The sequence below is a fragment of the Poecilia reticulata genome, chromosome 14, assembly GCF_904066995.2.
Source record: "Poecilia reticulata chromosome 14, P_reticulata-male-v2, whole genome shotgun sequence".
NCBI lineage: Eukaryota > Metazoa > Chordata > Actinopteri > Cyprinodontiformes > Poeciliidae > Poecilia > Poecilia reticulata.
In genome coordinates, this window is record NC_088843.1 from 13,514,539 (window position 1) to 13,536,053 (window position 21,515).

The following is a 21,515-nucleotide window of genomic DNA, read 5'->3' on the forward strand; positions in this document are numbered from 1 at the left end:
TTTGGAGTCCATGATTCTGAACTGGCTTCAGCAAAGCATCCTCACACCACGATACTTCTAACTCTATGCTTGGCAACTGATAGAAGATTCCTTTCCCATAACTACATGGTTTATGCCAAACCTGTCCTCTACTAAAATTAAAAGTTTTCTTCCTTGCGCACGTCAGATGAAAATTAAACTTGTGCAGTCTCTTTCTGATTCTCGAGGCATGCGTTTGTAGGCTTTTTTTCAACTGCAGCAAGAGCCTGCTGTAGGTACCTCGTTGTAATTTTTGAGTTTATGGAGACTACCAAAGGTTAAGTTTGACCAGATGTGGTTACATTGGCAGCTGGAGACTGTTTTCCTCAAGGTGGAATTGCCGGTCACAAATTATTTAAAAAACAAGTTAATAAAAATCCATATTGTACTTCAGGGCATACAAAAAAAAGCAATTTCCTGGAGGCCATTCTTCAGGGGTATGTTTAATTTATTAAATATATAAAAATCTGACTGTTTTGTATATTTTCAGCTAACAAAAATATTTAAACAAATCTGGCAAGTGAATATTATTCCATTCATTTATTTTATAGCCTTTTTGGAAGGTCTTTATTCTCTTTTATGGATCACGCATGCAAAACCACTTTCAGTGGAACAAAAAAAAAAGAAAATTGATTTTAATAGATATTCAAATAAGATATCTTCACTGCTTTGCCCTCACCTTCACAAGGTCACCATGGATGCAGCAGAGTGAACATGCATGTCACAGACAATGCCAGGATTGTTTGTGTCACAAGTCAAAAGCAGCTTCTGATTTCTGCAGAGACACTTGCAGAGGTGGATGACTGTGTCTCAAATCATCCAGACGTTTACTGACATGCAATAATTGATTTTGATGAATATATGATAGATACAAAGTCTTATTGAAAGAAAAAAAAATTCAATACAATAGAATAGAATTCTAAATAATTTCATTTACTATAGTTGGACGGTCATTATTTAACCTCGTTATTCAAATTGATTGCCGTCCCGACTGCTCAGTAGAGTGTCCATGGAAACGACATTGAACCCTCACCCCAACACAATTCCTTACAAATTATTTATCCATTTACCTTTACTAAATCATCTTCTTTTACAGTCACAATTTCATTGCATGTTTCCCCTCATGCTTTATGTCATAGACCAGTGCAAAGTTGTAAGAATTGTTGTGTAAAATAGCACAGGGTTTTCAAAAGTCTATCATCCATTTGTATTCCGCTCGTAGCCTCCCCGACCCCCAAGTCAATACTTTAAACTTCGCAATTTACTTACTGATTTTATTTACTTTACTTACTTGGCTGGTGCAAATGGAAAATTGATGTCTGTAGGGAGGTTCAATTACTGGGAAGGTTCAAGTAATTTCAGGAGGTTCAGATGTGGTGAGACCCTCTTCAGGGGTGTGTGGGGCTTTTATTCAGGAGTCTTCCATGCTAACATATGACATAAATTGCCTGTCCAAGTTCAAGTCTTAATTAAGGCAGTCAGATTTCCCTTTTCCCTCTGTAATTTCCCAAATATAGCCTGTCAAAGTATTATGAACTGATATGCTCAACACGTTCATGCCTTAAAGACTCTAGTGGCTACAGTCTGCTTGCACAGATTTATCAGAGATCGTAAGCATCAGTGTTTCAAGAATAAATTCCATGTTACATTTAAAAATATGGTTGAATTGAATATTATTTATTCACACTCACACGATTGATTATATCTGTTGTAGTGAGCATTGTTTTTGACTATAGGGTAAACTTTTTTTGTTGTTGTCTTTTTTATCACGCCGAAAGGTTTCAGATCATCAAACACATTTGAATGCTAAACCAAGGTATCTCTCAAAAGCTGAAAAATATTTTTAAAAAATTGCAGGTTTAAACTCTATTAGGATGCTGTGGCATACGCTGAAATGGACAATTTACGCTAAAAGGAACTTCCAATGTGGCTGAATTATAACAATTCAATTCTGCAGAGGACAGCGGGAAGCTGTTATTACAACCAGTTAAGTCTTAATTACTTACAATTTATGGCTACAGTAAGATTTTCCACATACAGCCAGGTAAATCTGAATAGTTTTTCTGCCTTGAGAAATAAAATCGACACTGAAAAAAAAATGGAATTTGCGTCAAAAACAAAAGAGAAGATCAAATCTGAAAATAGGGCATATACTTTTTCAATGTTCTGTATAGTATTAAATTCAATTATTCAGTTGTGTTATATAAAATGGCTGAGAATGCTCCAATATATTGCAACAAAATATTATAAAAAGTCATTATAAGTTGAGTTACATGTAAGATGAGCATTAACTATAAAAACATGCTGAACAAAAAAATGTTGAGATCTTTCTGGTTTTGTATTTCATTTTCACACAGTTTTTCCACAGTCATTCTTAGTGTTCTCATTTTATTCCTCCTGATAGCCTATAAGAGGCAAGCATGCATTTTCTTTTTTCTTATATGAATCACAGGGTGCACCCACCCAGCAGAATGAACTGCAGGCTCTTTGGACGGCTTATTACTGAAATCTGACAACAGTTGAGACTTTTACATCTGATCCTCAACCATGAAAAAATAGCATAGATTAATATATTTATGTAAAAGCTCGTACACTGACATTGGGGTGAATGTATCAGCTTACCGTTTCTTGTTCGTGACGCTCGCAGCATATTTGAAGTATCAGAACAGGTGATTAGATTTATTTTTGTGGAACCAAATTCTTAAGCTGCTGATTATTTACAGGTCTGCTTGTTTACAGTGATGGGCTAATTTGCATGTCTCCTGGCAGACTGCTTCAGTCATTATTGAAATGAGCCGGTTGCTCCTGTGCTTCCAGAACCGAGCAGCTTTAGGTCATCACCCACAGCAGCGGACACTCCCACAGGTGTTATTTAGGATCTGCAAACAGATGCTAATTTGCAGAGCTTGATAAATCTGCCTGTGCCCATCAACAGGCTTCTCTTTTTTTTTATTCATTATTTTTATCTGTCAGTTTGGTGCTCAAGTTGAAGTCTCTCTCTCTCTCCTCTTAGTGGGTCTCATTTATTAAAATATACAACATCTGAGTGCAGAGATGATCGTAGGGCAATTTTCAAGTTAAATTTATGAAACAGTGCAAACACCGCTCAACAATCCCTGTTTACATACCATGTGACTTACCATGGTAAAAAAAGATACATTTCTCCATTTTTTATTTTTTTTTTTAGCCTTCCTGAGTGGTTATTAATATTTATGTTATGAGCAGAGGTGACATCACGACACATGTGAAAAAGCAGTTCCTGTAAACCAGCTTTACTACCAAAACAAATTGATTATAAAGTCTGAAACTGCCTTTTAACATAGTAAATTAGCTTCAGTATGGTTAGTAAGCTTGTTTAGCATGTTTTTGTAAAGCTAGCATGCTTAGCTAGCTTTACAAAAACAGCAATCTCCATATTTAATCCTGAGGCAATGTAGACCCTTACCATAACTTAGTGACTTTCAAAAGGGTTACAGTATTCACAAATCCACCGTGTGTTATGGGAGACACAGGTTAAAAACATAAAGCAAAAATAAAAATGAACAGCTTTCTTGTTCTGTTAGATTCCCTGTTGTTGTTTAAAACATTTTACTCTGTTGCTAGAATCAGCCACCAAGCTATCTTGACATTTTTGTGGAAAATGCAGTTTCCTGTTTTAGTAGAACCATACTTCTCACGCTAATCACAGTAACATATCCTTCTCTTATCTTTTTACACTTCACCACTGCCACCTTATATCTCCAAAAATTGAACTTTTTTTTTTGCTTCTAAATGTAAATTTACACTGTTTAGTCAAATTCTCATGCTATTTTGATACCTTTTCAATAGATTTTTAGCAGCAGAGGTATAAAAAGATGTAATAGGGGAACTATACTGTTGATTGACAACTAACATGGGAAAAAGAAACACATTTTATGAAATACTTCTATTTAAAGGTGAACTAAATATGATCATAGTAAAATGAAAGAACATCTATTAGGTTCCGCATTCTTTCTACTTAAGGTCTTTGCCGTTTTCATAATCTGACATAAAACTGTGACCGGCTTTATAACGACTAAATATATGTGACCGAAATCAATAAATGCAAAAGTAACTTTGCAACATTTATCGAATAACAAACCGCCGCTTGGCAAATTCAGCATCTGTTCTTCTTCTGTGAAGTTTCAGCGCCAAGCTCTGCCTGAGCGATAATCAATGTCGTGTACAACCACTTTTCTTTTCGCTGAACGTTTAATGGAGTGAAAATAAACCCTTGGATTGTCTGCTGGCCTTTCCAGGGCACTTGTGCTCTCAGGTTCTTCTCATCACAAATAGAGGAGGTAAGCTTCAGTCTATCACCCACCTCAGGTCATTCGCTCACCGCACCGAAGTGATATAACGCACAGCACACGGCAGATGGGGATTATTCTTCTCAAGAGTATTTCACTGTTAGAAATAAAATGGGATTAGCCATGAAAGGCATGAGCATATTTTTGTAATACGCCGAGCACGCCGCCTTTTAGTTCACTCTATTGGGCTAAAAACATTTTTAAGAGCCGCAATGAAATATTCTTAAATTCATACAAACTGGAGTGATAATAGCTGAAGGGTCCAATATGTTTGGTCCTCGCTTTCTGTCACAGACAGCTTGATGGATTTGCTCCCTGGTTAAAGTGTCCCGATGACCTACTTGGCTCAGATGTTTATCATGCACCAGCAATGTTCCGGTTCGAGAGCACCCCGGGGACTTCTCGCTTGTTACCTTTCCAGTGAGCATTTAACAGATGGCCAACTATTTTTTTTCTCATGGCATTGTAAAAAAAAAAAAAAAATCTGTTAGAACAAATGTGCTATTTAACTCAGAGTCTAAGTCAATTATTCAGACTTCTACTCGCTAATAGTAAGTAACTTCTGGCCATCAAATCTGGTGTTCCATAATACGGTATTACTTCTGCATACGACAGACCAATAATCAATAGTCGCTTCTACGTCTGGTGAAATCAGTTGCCGAGCCTGTGGCTAAGCTTATAAGCATATTTCTTGGAGTTTACGTTTCCCCGTAGCCTCATATCGTGCCCTAAACATCTGGGTGCTGCAGTCGGGAGGTGTTATCATGCACATGACCTTGGCTCGCCTCCCCAAAGACTTGCCTCATTTTGCTGCATTGTGCTGCTGGAAGGGCAGCGGGCAGAACGGACCGCCTTACAGTACGGTCTAGTAGTGTAACTGGAGTTATTCATAACTCGGGATTAGAAACACATGTCCAAACTCTGCTTAATGACGAAAATACAAGCGAAAGCGTGATTTCAGACACCTCGCTCCGGCCCTGAGACGCTCGCATTCCTTCCCCCGCATTCTTGACTGAATGACAGTGTTCTATGTTTCCACCTAATTGCAGTTTATTACAGCCTGAGAAAGAATGCATGGTATTTATTGGTTCATTGTATTTCATGTTACAAATGAGTAAGTGTGTATATTTAGAGTATGTGTCTGCAGGAAATGAGAAAGAGAAATGGTTGACATTTAGTTAAATTGGCTTATTTGTTTTGCAATGTTATGAGATGTTTAGGAAGATGGATGTTACCTTCAAATGTAATGAACAAAATCAGGCAGCGAGGGTCCTGGTCCTGGAAATAACTTGTAACCTTTAAAAGTCACGTGTAAAAGTTTAAAAAGAGGGTTACGTCCTCAAAGGAGCATTTTTAAAATGTATTTTTTTTATTTTTTCTGGCTGTAGCTTCTGACTTGATGATTCATGACATCAATAAAGGCTATGTTTTGCGAAAGCTGTGAACCTAACACAACCCAATAAAATCCATTTTTGTACATATTTGTTTGTGATCTCTAAATACCAAAAATACTGAGTGCTGTGTGGCTCAGTAGGTAGAGCTGGAGCACCAAAAGCAAAGACTGTTGTTCTCAGTGTCCTGGATTTGATTCCAGGTCTGTGACTGTTTGCTGCATCTCTTCCTCTTCTCTCTTCACTCTTGTTCCCGTCAAATTGCTGCTCAATCAGGACCACAAGTGCCAAAAAAAAAAAAAAAAAAGTTCAAAGTGCTCAGTTCCAAAAGCAATGAAAAAGCCCCTAATACTTTTTAAATTACTGGTGTTGCAACAAGTTATTTTTTCAGTAAAAGAAAAAAAAAAGAAAAGTAGTAAAACTGACAGACAAGATACTGACTGTTGTGAGCCCTTTGAGAAATACGACAGTCTGTTAGCTATTAATGACACAGAAGATGGCATCTGGTTTTAAGCTTTCTCGCTGCTTTAAACTAAAAAGCAATTTACATTTTTTTGGAATCACGTAATTTGTAGTTCCAATCCTAATTTCTGATCCAGCCAGAACTGAGTAGTTCCACACAAAAACGACCGTGCGATACTCAGTATCAAATTCGCGAGACATCTGTCATATAATGTGAAGGCTGTTTTGATATTGGAACTGCAGTAGATGAAGACGAGCATGAAAATCAGAAGGAGACGAGTAGTCAGACCTAAAATGGAATATTCTGTGCCTCTGTGGGAAACAGTTTCTTAGATTGCCCAAAATGTTGTGACTTGTCGTTTTCACAAGCCGAGTGTTGTGTACAGTTTAGTGAGCTGTGTGTGTTTTCACACCCCTAAGTATATGTGATCAAATTGGCTTGTGATATTTAAATCTAATGTGTGACATGTTACAGCTTTCAAATTTTTTTTAAAATTCAGTTTCTTAGAAGGAAGACACAATTTGCATCAGCTGAGACTGAACCACAGGAAGTGATTTAAGTGTAGAGGCACTCAAATAAATAAAATGTTTGTAACATCACTATACTGATATCAAATTTTTATATTGCCTTTACATTGCTTTTCTTACAACCTGGTTTTTTTCTTATTAATTCTCAGGAGAGGACGCAGTGACTTCAGTGGAATACTTGATCTAAATGTCCCCCTGTATTGCATGGGAATTGGTATTATTACTACAAATGATAATATCCATTCAGACTGACTTTTTTAAAAAAATTATGTTGCATATCACAAGGGCTGTACAAGTTTCTTTTTACTTTAAAAGTAAATCTTTTAAAGTAAGAGTCATCATCATCATTACCAGGCTGAAGATCCACTCTAAACATTTTTGCTTGCATAACTTAGAGTTCTCTCAAAAAGACACCTTCAAATAGTTTTTGTCAGACTAATAACAAGCATACTAATGCCAGAAGAACATACCTGCACATTTGCAAAGAGAGTGAGATAAGTGTAGATTAAAAAAAAAAATATATATATATATAGTTTAGCCATTTGTCTGAACACAAGATGTTACAAAGTGCCAGATGTGAGGAAGTGTGAAGCCCAAAGATCAAGTAACTTAACCTTACGCAACTACTAACAAAATCTGAAAACTCTCCACTTTGGGTCTGAGGGATTTACTGTTGGTAGTCATAATGATAACTATAAATGGAAATTCTGTCAGCATATAGACTGTATGTTATTCCGACAGGATATTCTTAAAAACACCCATTTAAAGTCTTATTTATTTATGTTTTTGAGTTAGAATTTTTCTAAAGCAGATGACCAAAATCACAAAAAAGAGTCAGCGGTGTGAAAATGTTTTCGTTCCGGTGCCTATCTCTCTCTTGCACCAACACTTTTTGATGTCGTTGGGCTCAGTTGTTTTTACATGTCACTGGTGTCTCTGAAATGCTCTTTCAGCTCAAATCTCTCATGTGTCATTTTTTCTTCTCTCGTTATCCTCCGTGGACGGTCATTTGTTCCGGCGTGGTGCAACTCGACTTACAAAACCACAGCCGTAACCACCGAAGCTTCTGGAAATCTCTGCTTGCTATTAAAAGTTTGGACTTTGATCAACGATGTAACCCATGGATCTCAAAGAAGAACGACTAAATGACCTTTGCAGCTTGAAAAAAAAAAGGGTTGCTTTAACAAGACGTTCTATTTATTGCTCTTCCCTAAGCCGCACAGAAAATCTCCATTTCTTTATTAGCTGATTCAGGCTCCGCAAAAAACCCCCCAAAACTGGCGTTTACACTAAGGCATAAGATCTCTCGAAGCATAGCCGGTTGAAATCTAACCACCGCTGCGGCTCTCGTCGTCTCAACAAAGCAGTCTGATTGTGTCAGTCAGCTTTTAGCAGCGTCAAAGGGTGACAATATGTCTGGAGCATTCTAGCTTCATAAATGTCACCAACTGCTTTTCAATGACTGTCTTGTTTGGATAAACCACAAAGAGACAATTATGCACGTTCTTTGAGAATCGCATCTATGAATCTGAGCAGATTTCTGAAACCCGGCTCTTCGTCGGTGCGTTCAGATCAATGCGAGTGTGTGTGTGTGTCTTCCACAAAGGAGGTTAATGAGACAGTGAAGTGAAATTCTGCGTCTGAATGTGTCTTTGGTTTGAATCTAGGCCGTCACATTGGTTGTCTTCAATGCGTTCTAAATATTATGTTTTAAATTGCACCTGGGTGGGCTTGTGTACGACCACCAGGACGGAGGAAAATTGCATTTGCAGTGTGTTATTATAGTGAGTGGGGTGATCATTTGTTTTTTTTCCAAAAGCTGCCTTCTTCCTCTTCCTTTAATGTATGCCCTTCTACTTTCTTTTCTGCGTTCCATTTTTACGGTTTGAATACCTAGACTCAAAGGAATGCATGTCTGTAATTTATTTTTACTCTTGTCTCATGCAGTTTTATTGTATTTGTTGATCATATCGGAAATAGGCGTGAGCTTGTATGGCAGAGACAAGTTCAAGGTTTACAAACCTCCCTGAATACTTGACATTTATGTGTCTAAAATAGAACAATATTGAGAAATCAGCTGCTGATCACAGTTGGCTGTTGTCTAGCTTGGTTCTGACTGGTGACCAGACAACTGGAAGCTAAAACGTTCAATCTTTTTATGATCAGTGAATGCACCGTAAGCGTTACCGGATCATTCTGACAAAGGCGCTTATCTGTGTGAACGCTGTTACTGAGTGAAGCAGGTTCAAAGTTAATATTGTATTTTGTACAGCATAACACGTTATATTGTGGGAGGAAGAGAGCAAGATTATAAACGGATAATAAGAAGGCTGATTGGAGTACAAAAAAGATGGCTGGTTTTATCCTTAAGATCTTGTAACCTCTGCTGGTAGCAGAACATGGATTTGAGAATGTTTTTTTTTTTAGCCAAAAAGTAAGAATCTACTTAATATATATACAGAGGCTACTTTTTGTTGCTCTCTTCACACAGTGACATTCATCTTAGTGATTATTAATTGTGGACTACTGATAGGAGGAAGGCAGGAAAAAAATATTTTTATGCTTTTCTTGCATCTGTTGATGTTCTAGTTCTTTAAATGGAATCAGCATTTATTAAAACAGGTATAGGCAAGTCAAAGCTTTACAAAAATGTATATGTCACATATATCCTCCACTAAATCAATGCATCACTACATAAAACCTTTGGTTATTGCAACTGCATATACGCGATCACTTAGAATATAACAATGATAAATCGTGGTATTTGTGTTGGAGCTTCCAGTTTTGTTATAAAAATCGGAAATTAAGCCCATTATTCTCCAATTCGCCACATAAAAATTGTTTTCTTCATACTCTACTTGGTTTTATGAAGACAAAAGATTTCGCTAAGCTCCTTTCTCGCTGTCTTTTTCTAACCCACCCCGTCGGCTCCACAAAACAACAGAACTGCATCAAACTGAAAAAAACAAAAAACAAAAAAACGGAGACTTGTTCTGTTGTTGCAAATGTGCAACAAATTGCCTTTGGTTTGGAAGCATGTACCTCATTGTGCACCTGTGTGCATGTTTTTGCATACTGATTTCATGCTGGCTGCTGGCCCTTTGCAGATAAAGCCTGGTCTTTTGGGGGCCCACTTGTGGCAGACTGATATTGCCTCTCAGTAATGCCAAGGAGCTTAGGGACGTGTGCGGACCCCCAGGCGTCAGTCCAACACAATTAAGAACAAGGAAAGCAGCATGTGTGCTGTAAACAGGGACCAAAGGCCACAGTCTCTGTCTTGTTTGTATTGTTCTGATACCTCTTTACTCGTCTAGACAGTGTGGAGAATTGTTCTGATATTAAATATTTACACTTCTTCCCTGCAGCTCTGTGGGCAATATTGACTGTCCTTTCTTTACTTTGGTGTCCAGAAAGGAGTTTTAATTTTCTTGAGGTATTTTAAAGTTATCGTGTTCACCTATGTGATAGGATTCCTCGCTTTCTCCTTTGTCACTGAGTTAATATCACCTACAGTGTGCAGAGTAGTTATCAATTCTACCTGGCAAATATTTACTTTAAGAATTATTCCGGGTACCTATAATTATGGAGGTCTCTGTATAGAAAACAGCAAGTTTACAATTTTTTCCCAAAATGATGTTATGTGCATTACATCTGCCATACCCATTTTAAAACAAATATGTTAACTCGTGATTGTATTCACAGGTTTCAGAACAATGCAGTGGACTGCAATATTCGACGCTATCGACGGTATCCCCGAATACCTGAGACCCCCTTCTAAAAACACAAAATTGCCTTTTTAAATAGTTCAAACCAAATATATACATCTCGGTATGCCTTAAAATGTTCAGTAGAAACCATTTAAGCACTACATGAGTAGCTAACATCTACAGTTTTTATTTCTTCTATTTTGGGGCGCAGCCAATCGGCGCCAAGGAAAATGAATTGCACTCCTGGATTGGCTGCTTCACAGACGCCAGTCAAAAGCATATGGCTCTAAGTAGCGCTACATATTAGATATTTCAGCTACCTTAGCTGCATTATACTTTGAAAGTTTTATCAAAAATCTGCAAGTGTGTGAATTTTGAGCGAATAATTTGGAGTTACATTCCTCGTAAAAATCAAACACTGACCTACGACTAGCCTGATGTCCACTGTATATATATTTTTTGGATGCCTTTGCTTAAAAAAGCTTTTGAGTTAAGTCAACCATTTATTGCGTCGAAAAAGAAAGAACGCAAAAAATGATTAGTTATTTCAGATTCATGCAGGATCTTTCCTCAGCGGTCACACCGAGGAAGGCCACCTTAACCCACATTAATATTTAGACGAGTTTACAAATTACAAACATTTGACTTGTCTTGCCAGAAATATTATATTTACATGTAAATATTTTGGTTGCAAAACCTGAGAATTTCTAATAATGAGCCCGTGCATGTATCTTATGCTCTTATTCTTTTTTTACTTGCGGTAGAAGGCTGCACGTAAGATCCTGTTTTCTTTTATCAGCTTCTGGAAAGCAGTAAGTACACGTGTGAAAACACACAAGTGATTAAACTGCACCACAAACCTTCCTCTCAGTTTGTAAGGTGTTATCAGTGTGGCTAAATGCCTGCGTGTGGGTATTACTGGGTGCAAAGGGAATGTAGGATTTCACCACCAGAGCATGGTAGGGATTATCTGCTTTCCAAGGCCACTGACACATTACAGTCAGGCCCTGCTAAAAGCTGTGGAAGCTTCTGTTGTCAGCCCCATGGAAAAGAACCAACATGCGTCCCAACAGTATTACATCAGATAAACAGCAAAAGCTCCTGCTGACATGGAATTACAACGCAGTAAGATGTGGAAGCATGACATCTACAGAAATACGATACTTACTTTCCTAAGTATCGTATAGTAGTTTGATTCAAATAACACATTTCTGTATTCAGAAACTCAGTGTTTACTAAAAGTGCAATGATTAGACTTTTCTTGACCAATTCTTATTTCCAGTACGCTTTAATAAGGGTTCTTGGTTCAGTCAGATGTTCTCAAAATTAAAAAAAAAGTGCAAAAATATCAGGTAATCTTAGTGTTGCTGCATCTAATTAAAAGAAAAAAATATACTGTACATTTTTTTGCAATTTGACCTTATGAATGCAACTCAGGACTGACCACTGCATGCATACTAACTTGCTAGTTTAATAAATACACCTATTCCATGGATTATTAACAGAAATAGAAAATCTATGACTCACATGGCAGCAACTCAATGCATTTAGGCATCTCGACATGCTGAAGTCGACTTTGTGAAGCTCAAACTGAGCATCAGAACGGGAAAACAAAAACAGGAGATTTAAGGGCTTTTGGCTGTTGATGCCTGACATCCTGGTCTGTTTGTTTTCATCTGCTGGGATCTCCACACACAGCTATCTTTTTTTGTTAACTTTCTTTACACGCAGAGTGGTTTAAAGAGTGGTTTATTACCACGTATTGTTGTTTGTCCACAATATGTTGATTCTCAAAGCACATGAGCAACTGCATGAGAAGAAAACACCAGGTTGGACTCGAGTCATCTAAAATCAAATAAAATGAGGCTGCACTTCACCAAAATCAGACGGTAACAGGTTGAACATGTTGTGTGGTCTACTAAGTCCTCCTTTCAGATATTACATTCAGATAGGTGAGAATTTGATGTAAACAACATGAAAATGTGGCTCCAGACTATTAGTAGCTTTTTCTGGTGTTGGTGGTGTTATGGTAGCGGGGATATTTCTTGTCACAATTTGGCCCCTTAGAACCAATGTAACCTTGTTTAATCGCCCCTTCCTGAGTATTGTTGGTGACCATAGCCATCCCTTTATAAACCCAGTGCACCATCAACTAATTAGCTATTTCCAGCAGAAAAACAAGCCACGTTACAAAGCACAAATCGTCTCTCTGTTCTCGACCATAATGTGGGTCTTGCAATACTCTAGCTCCCTCCTTAGTCTCTTGATCTTAATCGAACAGAGCCTCTTTTGGGATTTTGTGGAATGAGAGATTTGCATTATGGACGTGCAGCCAACAAAATCTGCTGGAACTGAGTGATGCTATCATCTCTGGAGAACATTTTCAACATTTTGTTGACTCCATGCCACAAAAAAAAAAAAAAAATGAAAGCAGCTTCAAAGGCAAAAGGTGGTCAAATCTGGTATGAGCTAGTTGTACTTAACAAATGAAGTGTGTTCACAAATGAAAAATGAGTTTCTGTCATTCGTTTTTAGCACTCCGTAGCACTTTTTAGCTTTGTTTGGATTGCAGTGAATGAAGGAAATTCCCGGCTTTAGGTAATGTTACAGAAAAATGAGAGGAAGAGATGGGTTGTGGGTGTTTACATGATAGGAAGTGGCACAGTGTGAGAGGTTAACTGTGCTGGGGTGGGCTGGAAAGAGATGAATGCAATGTTAGATGTGCAGAGGCATCAGAGTTGTGTACCTGGAAGTCATTAGGGGGGTTTGTTTGTCCTCAGCCTCAGTGGGAATCCGCCTTGCACAGCTTCGTGGAGGGAGCGGATTGATTGACATCTCAGCAGTGAATCAGGGATTAAAGCGGATTTTGTGGTTGTTAGTGTTTGTGTGGTTGGAAGTATCGATTCATATTTCTATGTCTTATTTACAGGCTGTGGTGGAGTTGGGTTCATATGGTGAAGGGGTATCGTGAGTGATAGATAGAAGTGCATGAAAAATTTAGAGTTTAAGTTTACACAGCCGTGCAAAAATGAAAAGTCAAAGGAAAACATCATTCCGTCAGAACAGTCATGCGTGATGCTTTTATCTTATTTAAATTCAGCCTTGGAGCTTTTCCAAAGCGGTATAAAATTATACCATTATTGTTTTTCAAAGACATCTGTCTCATATTTCGAGACATATTGCTTCCTGAAAGATTCCACACGTCAGTGCTTTTGTTGTTGGATTTTTTTCTTCTTTTTTTATTGTAATTTACATTATCTGATGAGATTGTAGCTACTAAAACAAAAGATTTACATTCTGTTACATTTCTGGTATTAATTGCCTGCTTCTCTTAGTCACCTTTACCAGGGGGATTATTTGGTATATTTCTTTATGGCTCTAAGCTGTGACATATTCAGTGTTCTACTTTAACATACTGAATTAATACACAGCTAATTTCCCCATTTCCCTTTCCAGGGTCTCGTCTCCGACAGGAAGACTTCCCACCCCGGATTGTAGAGCACCCGTCTGATTTGATTGTGTCCAAAGGGGAACCAGCTACGCTCAACTGTAAGGCAGAGGGCCGTCCAACCCCGACAGTGGAATGGTACAAAGATGGCGAGCGCGTTGAGACGGACCGAGACAACCCGCGCTCCCACCGCATGCTGCTGCCCAGCGGATCCCTCTTCTTCCTGCGCATCGTCCACGGACGTCGAAGCAAGCCAGACGACGGCAGCTACGTCTGTGTGGCCCGAAATTATCTGGGCCAGGCGATCAGTCACAATGCATCCCTGGAAGTAGCTAGTAAGTGCCGCTGTTCTTTTTTCCCCCCTCTGGTTGTGTTGATATTGACCAGTTTTGTTAGAACACGTTGCCCGAAAATAGTCCTATAGAATAAATCTACACAAAAAAACATTAAACATACGGTAGCATAGCGAGAACGTGTGAAAAATATCCTTGAACTTTTTTCCACATTTTTACACTAAATAACATTTAAATCAATGTTATTTATTGTGATTTATGATACACTGACACAAAGTAGTTCATAAATAAGAATGGCAATGGATACATTGGTTGGCCAGGTTGCGGGTGACAAGTATATCGGGGCCTTTGGTCATGGATGTAACAGTCAGGGGGGAGGGAGTTTGATCCCTAACCTCGAGGTTCCTGCTGCATGTTCATCTCTTCCTCTCCATTTTCTTCTGGATAGCTTTGACTAATGGCCACTGGTGCTACAAAATGTTAATTTGTGTTTATCCCCTTTATTCTGACAGCCCCCGATAAAATTCAGTACATCCAATTGCCCTAAGAAGTTATTCAATTTCAAAATAAACATGTTAGGACATGTTAGAGATTAAAACAGTGAAACATAAAACATACGACAAACATACAACAAGGGGATCCGAGCAGTCCTCTCATGCTGTGATTTATCAGTGGTAATGAATGACCTCCTCTGTCTATTTTTACATTGTGCTTTGGAAACTGGCTCTGCTATCGCCATCTCAATAGCGGCAAGAAGCCTCCCATTGTTGAAAGAACGCCCTGTCTGAAGTTTGCCACAGAGCATACATGTAAAAGAAGGTTCTCTGTTATTATGACAATAATATTAAACTTTTTGCCGAGATGCGAAATGCTGTGAGGATGCTTTTCTTCTGAAGTGATACGGACCTGGTCAAAATTCACGGGGAAACTAACATGCAGGACAATCCTGGAAAAAAAAAAAAAAAAGTTTGAGGCTATAAAAGACTTTCCTTGTTATCCAGCAGGACAACATGACAGCGTTCCTTCACAGTTATGAACTGATTTGTTTATACGGAGCACAGACTTTAAAACTCTCCAGCCTTGTTGAGTCATGCATGTGTAAAAGTGTTGATGTGCTTCCAGTTAAATAGGTTTATCTCAAGCAGGAATCCATCAGGTTGCTTACAGCTATAATAAATGTCTGTATGTTAAATGCAGTGATGGAAGGATGCCCTTAGGAAGGGCAAAGAGCAAAAGGTCAGCATATGCAACCTTTGGAGAAATATCCTCAACAAAGAAGGCCACATGGGGATGAAGTCCCATTGGAGCAAAGGTTTTCCAAATCCGAAAACACTGGGTAATAACACGCATAAAGAAGGCATTGATTGAGGGAGGTGTTAGTGACAAGGGTTAACGACCAGAGGCGTGCCCGCACACACAGCACACTTCTCCATCGTTTACTGTCAAGCCTCCGCTTTGCTTAGCCGTGTCAGCTTACGCAGCTTCAGCCTCTAGGGTTTGCACCAAGGTTTTACAATAATGACGGCCCTCCAGTGTAAGTTTTACCTTTTGCATCATAATGAAGGCGACGGTCAAAGTGTATCACAGTAATGCTAGATCAGCAGTCCGACCTCGGGAGCCAAGGCCTCTCGGAGGCGGGTAGGGGGGGCGCGGAGAGTTTATTACTTGTAGTTCACAAAATTTACTGCAAGGCTTTAGGGTCGAGGTGGAACACAGAGAAGACTTGTTGAAGCTGCTTGGATGAATTATATTTCCTTACTTCATCCTTCAGAGGTCACACAGATTCATGGCTCACCCTGGGGCTAGGTGGTTAAACAGACCTGCCTTTTGCAAAAAGCTGCTGAGACAAAGAGATCCCATGACGGAGAAAATGGAAAAGAAGGACTTACCTTGCGCATTGGTTGATTTTCTCTTACGCGTTTTGTTTTTTAGACTAGTTTTCATGCAGTGCTGAAATCGCTCACCAAAGTTAGCAACTACTGCGGTGCGAATCTCAGTTATTTTGAAGTAAGAGTGGAACCAGGGAGAAGCTCTTGTGCTGGCAGTCATCTTACAAAGATGTCTAATTGTGCGAGATGACAGCATAAAAAATTAAGAAACATTTATCACTTTTGCGGCTGCCTTTTCTGTGCGCAGTAACAGGAGTGAACACTGACAGTTCCGAAGACGGATAATTTATTAGCCATCTGTGAATACCACAATTAGCCAACCGTTAGCCACTAACAGTTTTTTAAAGACGCTTGGCCGGTCGAAACTGAACTCTTGAGATTTATAAAACTGTTAATTGTGAAAGCCTTGAGAACATTATTTTGTTGCTCTTAGCCCCTAAAACCACCGGAATATTTAGACGAGTTTACAAATTACAAACATTTGACTTGCCGTGCCAGAATTGGAGTATTGTATGCTGATTACTCGGGATGTGAAGAGCTCTTGTGGTATGAGAGCTCATCGCAATTAAAAGCTGTGGTATTTCTTGTCAACGTGAAGTATGTCTCACAGCGCATGTGATTTCGTCTGACGTAGAAAGTAAAAGCTATCATTATGTGGCTCTGATATGGTTTAAGGGCTTAAAGTTTGACATCATGTTGCATCCATATTTAAGATTTTCACTTTGAAATAAGACGATAGTTCCTGTTTTGTCCCATCGTGACGTCTGCTCTCACGAACCTCATTGAATTGGCTTACAACGCTCTGCTACAAACGCCTCGGAGAAACCCCCACCATGTTTAAATAGTTTATGAGGCAGCCTTTTGGATACTCTGTAGTAAAATAAAATGTGACAGGCAGGAAACGGTATGAATTAATTGACATCTATTAGTCATGCGCTCCACAAATCTGGCTTACCTGGACAAAGTGGTGCAAATATAGTCAGTTTTAAGCTAAAGACATAAAAACAAAAGTCTTCCATAAAGTTTGTCACAAGCCATGTAGGCAAATTAAAGTAAAATGTACGCTCCCTGAACACAACATCCCCACAGTGAAGCACAGCATAGGCTGCATCGTGCTGGAGGGGATGCTTTTCTTCCGCAGAGAAATGGAAGCCATTCAGAAATCCTGTGAAGATAAACGGAGCTAAATGCAGAGCAAGCCTAGAGAAGAAAAACGGTTAGAAGCTACAACACACATAGATGTGAGGCGTTTCTTTTTTTTATGTTTCCGAAATGTTTTGAAAGCAATTTTGCTTCCACTTTGCACTTTTGCACTACTTTGTGTTGGCCAATTAAATACAATCCCAGTAAAATACATTATGCAGCCTAATAAAATGTACAAATATTTAAATAGAATGAGTACTTTTGCATCACGACGATCCTTACTGTGAGGTCAACTTGTTTTACTAAGATTAATATTATCTCCTCAAGATTTTTAAAACTATTTCACATTATTTGATGTTTTTTCCTTAAAAAAAAAAAAAAAAAAAAAAAAAGTAGAGCAAGCAAGACCCGATGACCTCAATTTACTGAGTGAATTTTCTGATTTCCAACTTGTTTCTAAAAATAAACGCGACAGGTCATAATAAATTTTACGTGACTCGTTGTCACAAATATCTTGTCACTTTAAATAACTTGATGGGTTCATTGAGTCAGCTACCCAGGCAGGCGGAGAAACAGCAGAACATCATCAAGAATCCCCCCGAGAATTAGTCATTTGATCACTCAGGAATGGCGTAAATGTGAAAATTAGAGTGGAAAAATTGGTACTTAGGAAAAAAAAAAAAAACAACTCAGCTCGATTCCACATTAATTATCTGAATGACTTTTACGACTCTTCCCGCCGCTGTTCCGATTTAACCGAAGTAAGGCGGAGATGATGAAACGTGAAAGGGAGGGCGGCTGACAAAAGACGGTGTTGAAAGCTGACAGATGCAAAGTGATGCGAGGAGGAAAGGAGTGACAGAGACAGACGGCGATCGAATACAGAGAGGAAAGAAGTATCTGTCCTTCAAGGCACACTAGTAAGACTTGTTGGCAGAAAATTGAGGTGACGCTGTTGAGACACTGACAGATGTAGTATGTGCCGGTGCCTGAAGCGTGACCACAGGGTGGAAATACAGTGTAACTATACACAACACGCACGCGTGGGTGAGTGGGGTGGGGAGACGTGCGCGCCCACTTTCACGCATGCACACCCGTACACTGCACTGAAGTCCATCCTGAAAGCAAAAGAGAAATAAGAAAAAAGGCAAAAGAGAGATATAACTTGGTTCCTGTCCAATAAATGTCACAGAAGACACTCAGCATATTTTTTCTGCCGGCAGGGACCCTGGAGGACCCGGGGAAATGAACATATGTCCTATTGACCTCAGCCACTTGATTCAATCATGGAGAGCTTTATTGAGGTGAAGGCAAAGTCACCGCCTGTGTACTCTAAAGGTTATTGGATACTAGGACAGTTTTTAGGTTCAGTAAGAGGAAGGAGTAAATGTTAGTCTTAAACTAATTGGACATTGCCATTTGCTGGAGGAAAGTGAGGTTTATAGTTGGGACTGGAGGTTAAACCATAACACGGCGCTGATGAAGTAACGAGCCACAGGACTGACGACCACATGGCCATGCCGCTTCTGAGAAAACGGGAGCGAAATGAGGGAAGAAAAGGTCGGCCTCTTAAAGTAAATAACTGTGATTGTCAAATTGCTGTTTGCCAAAAGGTGACAGCAAGAACATTGGAAGTTAAAATCCAAATTGGGCTTCATTTTTTCGCTTTCGCACAACTGTGTATCGTCACAATGATGTAATAGCACCGTGGTTGGAAATGTGTTTAGAAATGACAACAAAACTTGTCTTGACACACATCCCTGAGTGACTCCATTGAAACGCTTTGAATGTGAGGAAAACATTCTCCCCTATTTCCTAAAAATAGGTTGTTTCAGTGCTGCAATCATGATGTGTCGTCCTTTTTCTGACAAACTGTAACTAATTGGGAGCGTTTTGGAACACGGAAGAAATCAGCCCCCTTTTTATTTTTATTTTTTTCCAAAAAATGAGGTTACAAAGACGTTCCACTGACATAATCTGGAGCTCAATCAGTGGAAAGTAAACAAACCTCCAAATTCAAAGCCATATAGATTCAGAGACCTTGATTATACTGTACTTTGGATAACTCATAAAATAAAGTGGGGGAAAATGATTAAAGGTGTTCCAGGAAGAGAAGTCAATGTTAAAGTTTGGATTATGCATGCTAAATGTAGCTCTGGTTAAATCCACTTAATAACTGGGATAAAAACAAGTACATATCTGGTGCAATGGGGAGGACAAGGTTGACTTTAAATCTTAGACTATGTTAAGCAAAAGAAAATTAAAACACAATTCATGAAGTCATCATTACCAAGTCCCTGCATCAGCAGAGGCTGCTTCATGAACATAAAAGTGTAGTTTTCATTTCTACATGCTGATGTACGATCACAGAGTTTGCGGTTTCTCCAAGACACGTTACATTTTGTCAGCGCTTGACCTCAGGCTGGAACGATGATTCATTTTTCAGCAGGGCAACGACCCAAAGCACATGGCCAAGATCTGAAAAGAGTGGCTTTAAAACCACTCTGTGGATGTCCCGGAGCGGCCACATCAGAGTTCAGACTTGAATCTGACTGATCGTCCCTGCAGAGATCTAAAAATGGCCGCCCAGGCATCTCCTATCCAGCTTGATGGAGCTTGAGAAGAATTGCAAACGACGACGGGCAAAACTGCTCCGAGATAAGGTGAGCTGAGCCTGGGCCGTCATGTGCAAAAAGATTTGAAGGTGGATCAACAAAAATAATCAAAGGCTGTGAATACTTGAGTTTGTTTTTTTCTATAAATTTGCCAAAATCTCAAAAACATTTCTCCACATTGTCATAATGAGGTACTTTTGTGCTGAATTTTGACGCAAGAGATGAATTTAATACAATTTATAATAATTACACAATGTGGAAAAAACAAAAACAGAAAGAGAAAGAAGCGCTGTGAACGCTTTCCGGATGCACCGCAAGCAAGCTTGCTTCTCCAAGCCCAGTCTTATTATAATCACATGCTGAAAATGCGAGGCTAGGAGAGACGCACAAAGCGGCGTATATAGACTGTTGCGGCTTCTCAGAGGTCCAATACCTTTTCTTCCTGCCCCTATCCATTAACTAATGGCTCCTCTCTTGAAATGCCTGTCACCACTGCTGACAGCATCCAGTCGGCAGTCGCTCAGGATAAACACGTTAAAGCAGCGCAAGTGGCATTAGACCTGCATATATGTCAAAAAAAACCCCCAAAAAACAGAGTTGTCATTTTCACTTCATATAGACAATGGGTGATACTGTTTGATAGACAAGCACTGACACACTGGAAATCCTCTCTTGTCAGGAAGACATAAATGTCTAGTTGTAGTCATTTTCAATTGTCTGTAACAGTACGTGAGGCCGGCTGTTTCTCATCCCGTTTTCCGCTTCCTTGTTCTCCCCGAAGTTGGCCCGTGGTTAGAGCCGTCTGTGAATAAGCATCACACTTTGGGGACAGCTGGTTTGTGTTTACAGTCTGGATACCAGGGCGAGTGCGCTGCAAGTATTGTCTAAACAATTTTAGTTGCTATATTCCCTTTGGCTCAGCGTTTCCACAAGATAGATTTGCGGCGGAGCGGCGGGACGGAGGGGGAAGAGCTTGCTCGGCTTGCGGTGGCACTGTGAGAAAAGGAGAGGAGAAGCAGTCGAGAGCTTCTGATATGGAGCATATGGCTCTGAAATGTGAGGCAGTAAAATCAGAAGACAGAATCTTGCTTTTTTCGTGCGTCTCCCTGTCTAAAGCACACTTTACCAGAATTTTTCTGCAGACATATGCAGCCTGTATTTCTGATTGAAACGACAGCTGTTGTTTATTTGGAAGGGCTTTCCTTCAAATCTGCATGTTCACTTGCAGAACTATATACCCCTGCCACTGAGCAGAGTTGGAGGAAGTTTGACGATACAGTCTTCTAAATTAACTATTAGGTGTGGCAAAAGGCTGTCGTACATGTACAAATGCACATTTGGCTGTATTATAGGACTAAACACATTGGAGGTAGTACAGCAATTGAAATGTCTTTGGATTCAAACTATCTGTAGGGAAAAAAATTAATAAAAGTACAAGGCTAAGAAGCACACAAGCAAGTGTTTCACCATTTTAATAAATTATAAAAGTCCTAAAATGGAGATTGTGTTTTTTTTTATTTCAACCCCTTTTAAAACATTTTAGAGATGCTCCTTACATGGATAGCCACGTTTCGATGGGTGAGATGATCAATACAAAAGATGCTCAGATCTTAAGGTTTGATTTATAACCTAATCATACACTAAGCTTCCTCCCTGATCTGTTTGATTTCTTTGCTTTTATTTTATTGAAGAG

General features: G+C 39.2%; 1 protein-coding gene across 2 annotated transcripts in view; it reads left to right on the plus strand.

The window, feature by feature from the left end:
• The window catches only part of LOC103475898 (roundabout homolog 1-like), a 98,009-nt gene that overhangs the window by 20,644 nt on the left and 55,850 nt on the right, over positions 1-21,515 (plus strand). For both annotated transcript variants that reach the window (XM_081615618.1, XM_081615619.1), the window contains one exon: positions 13,891-14,217. In XM_081615618.1, coding sequence (XP_081471744.1) covers positions 13,891-14,217 — 327 coding nt within the window. The remainder of the gene's footprint in view (positions 1-13,890; positions 14,218-21,515) is intronic.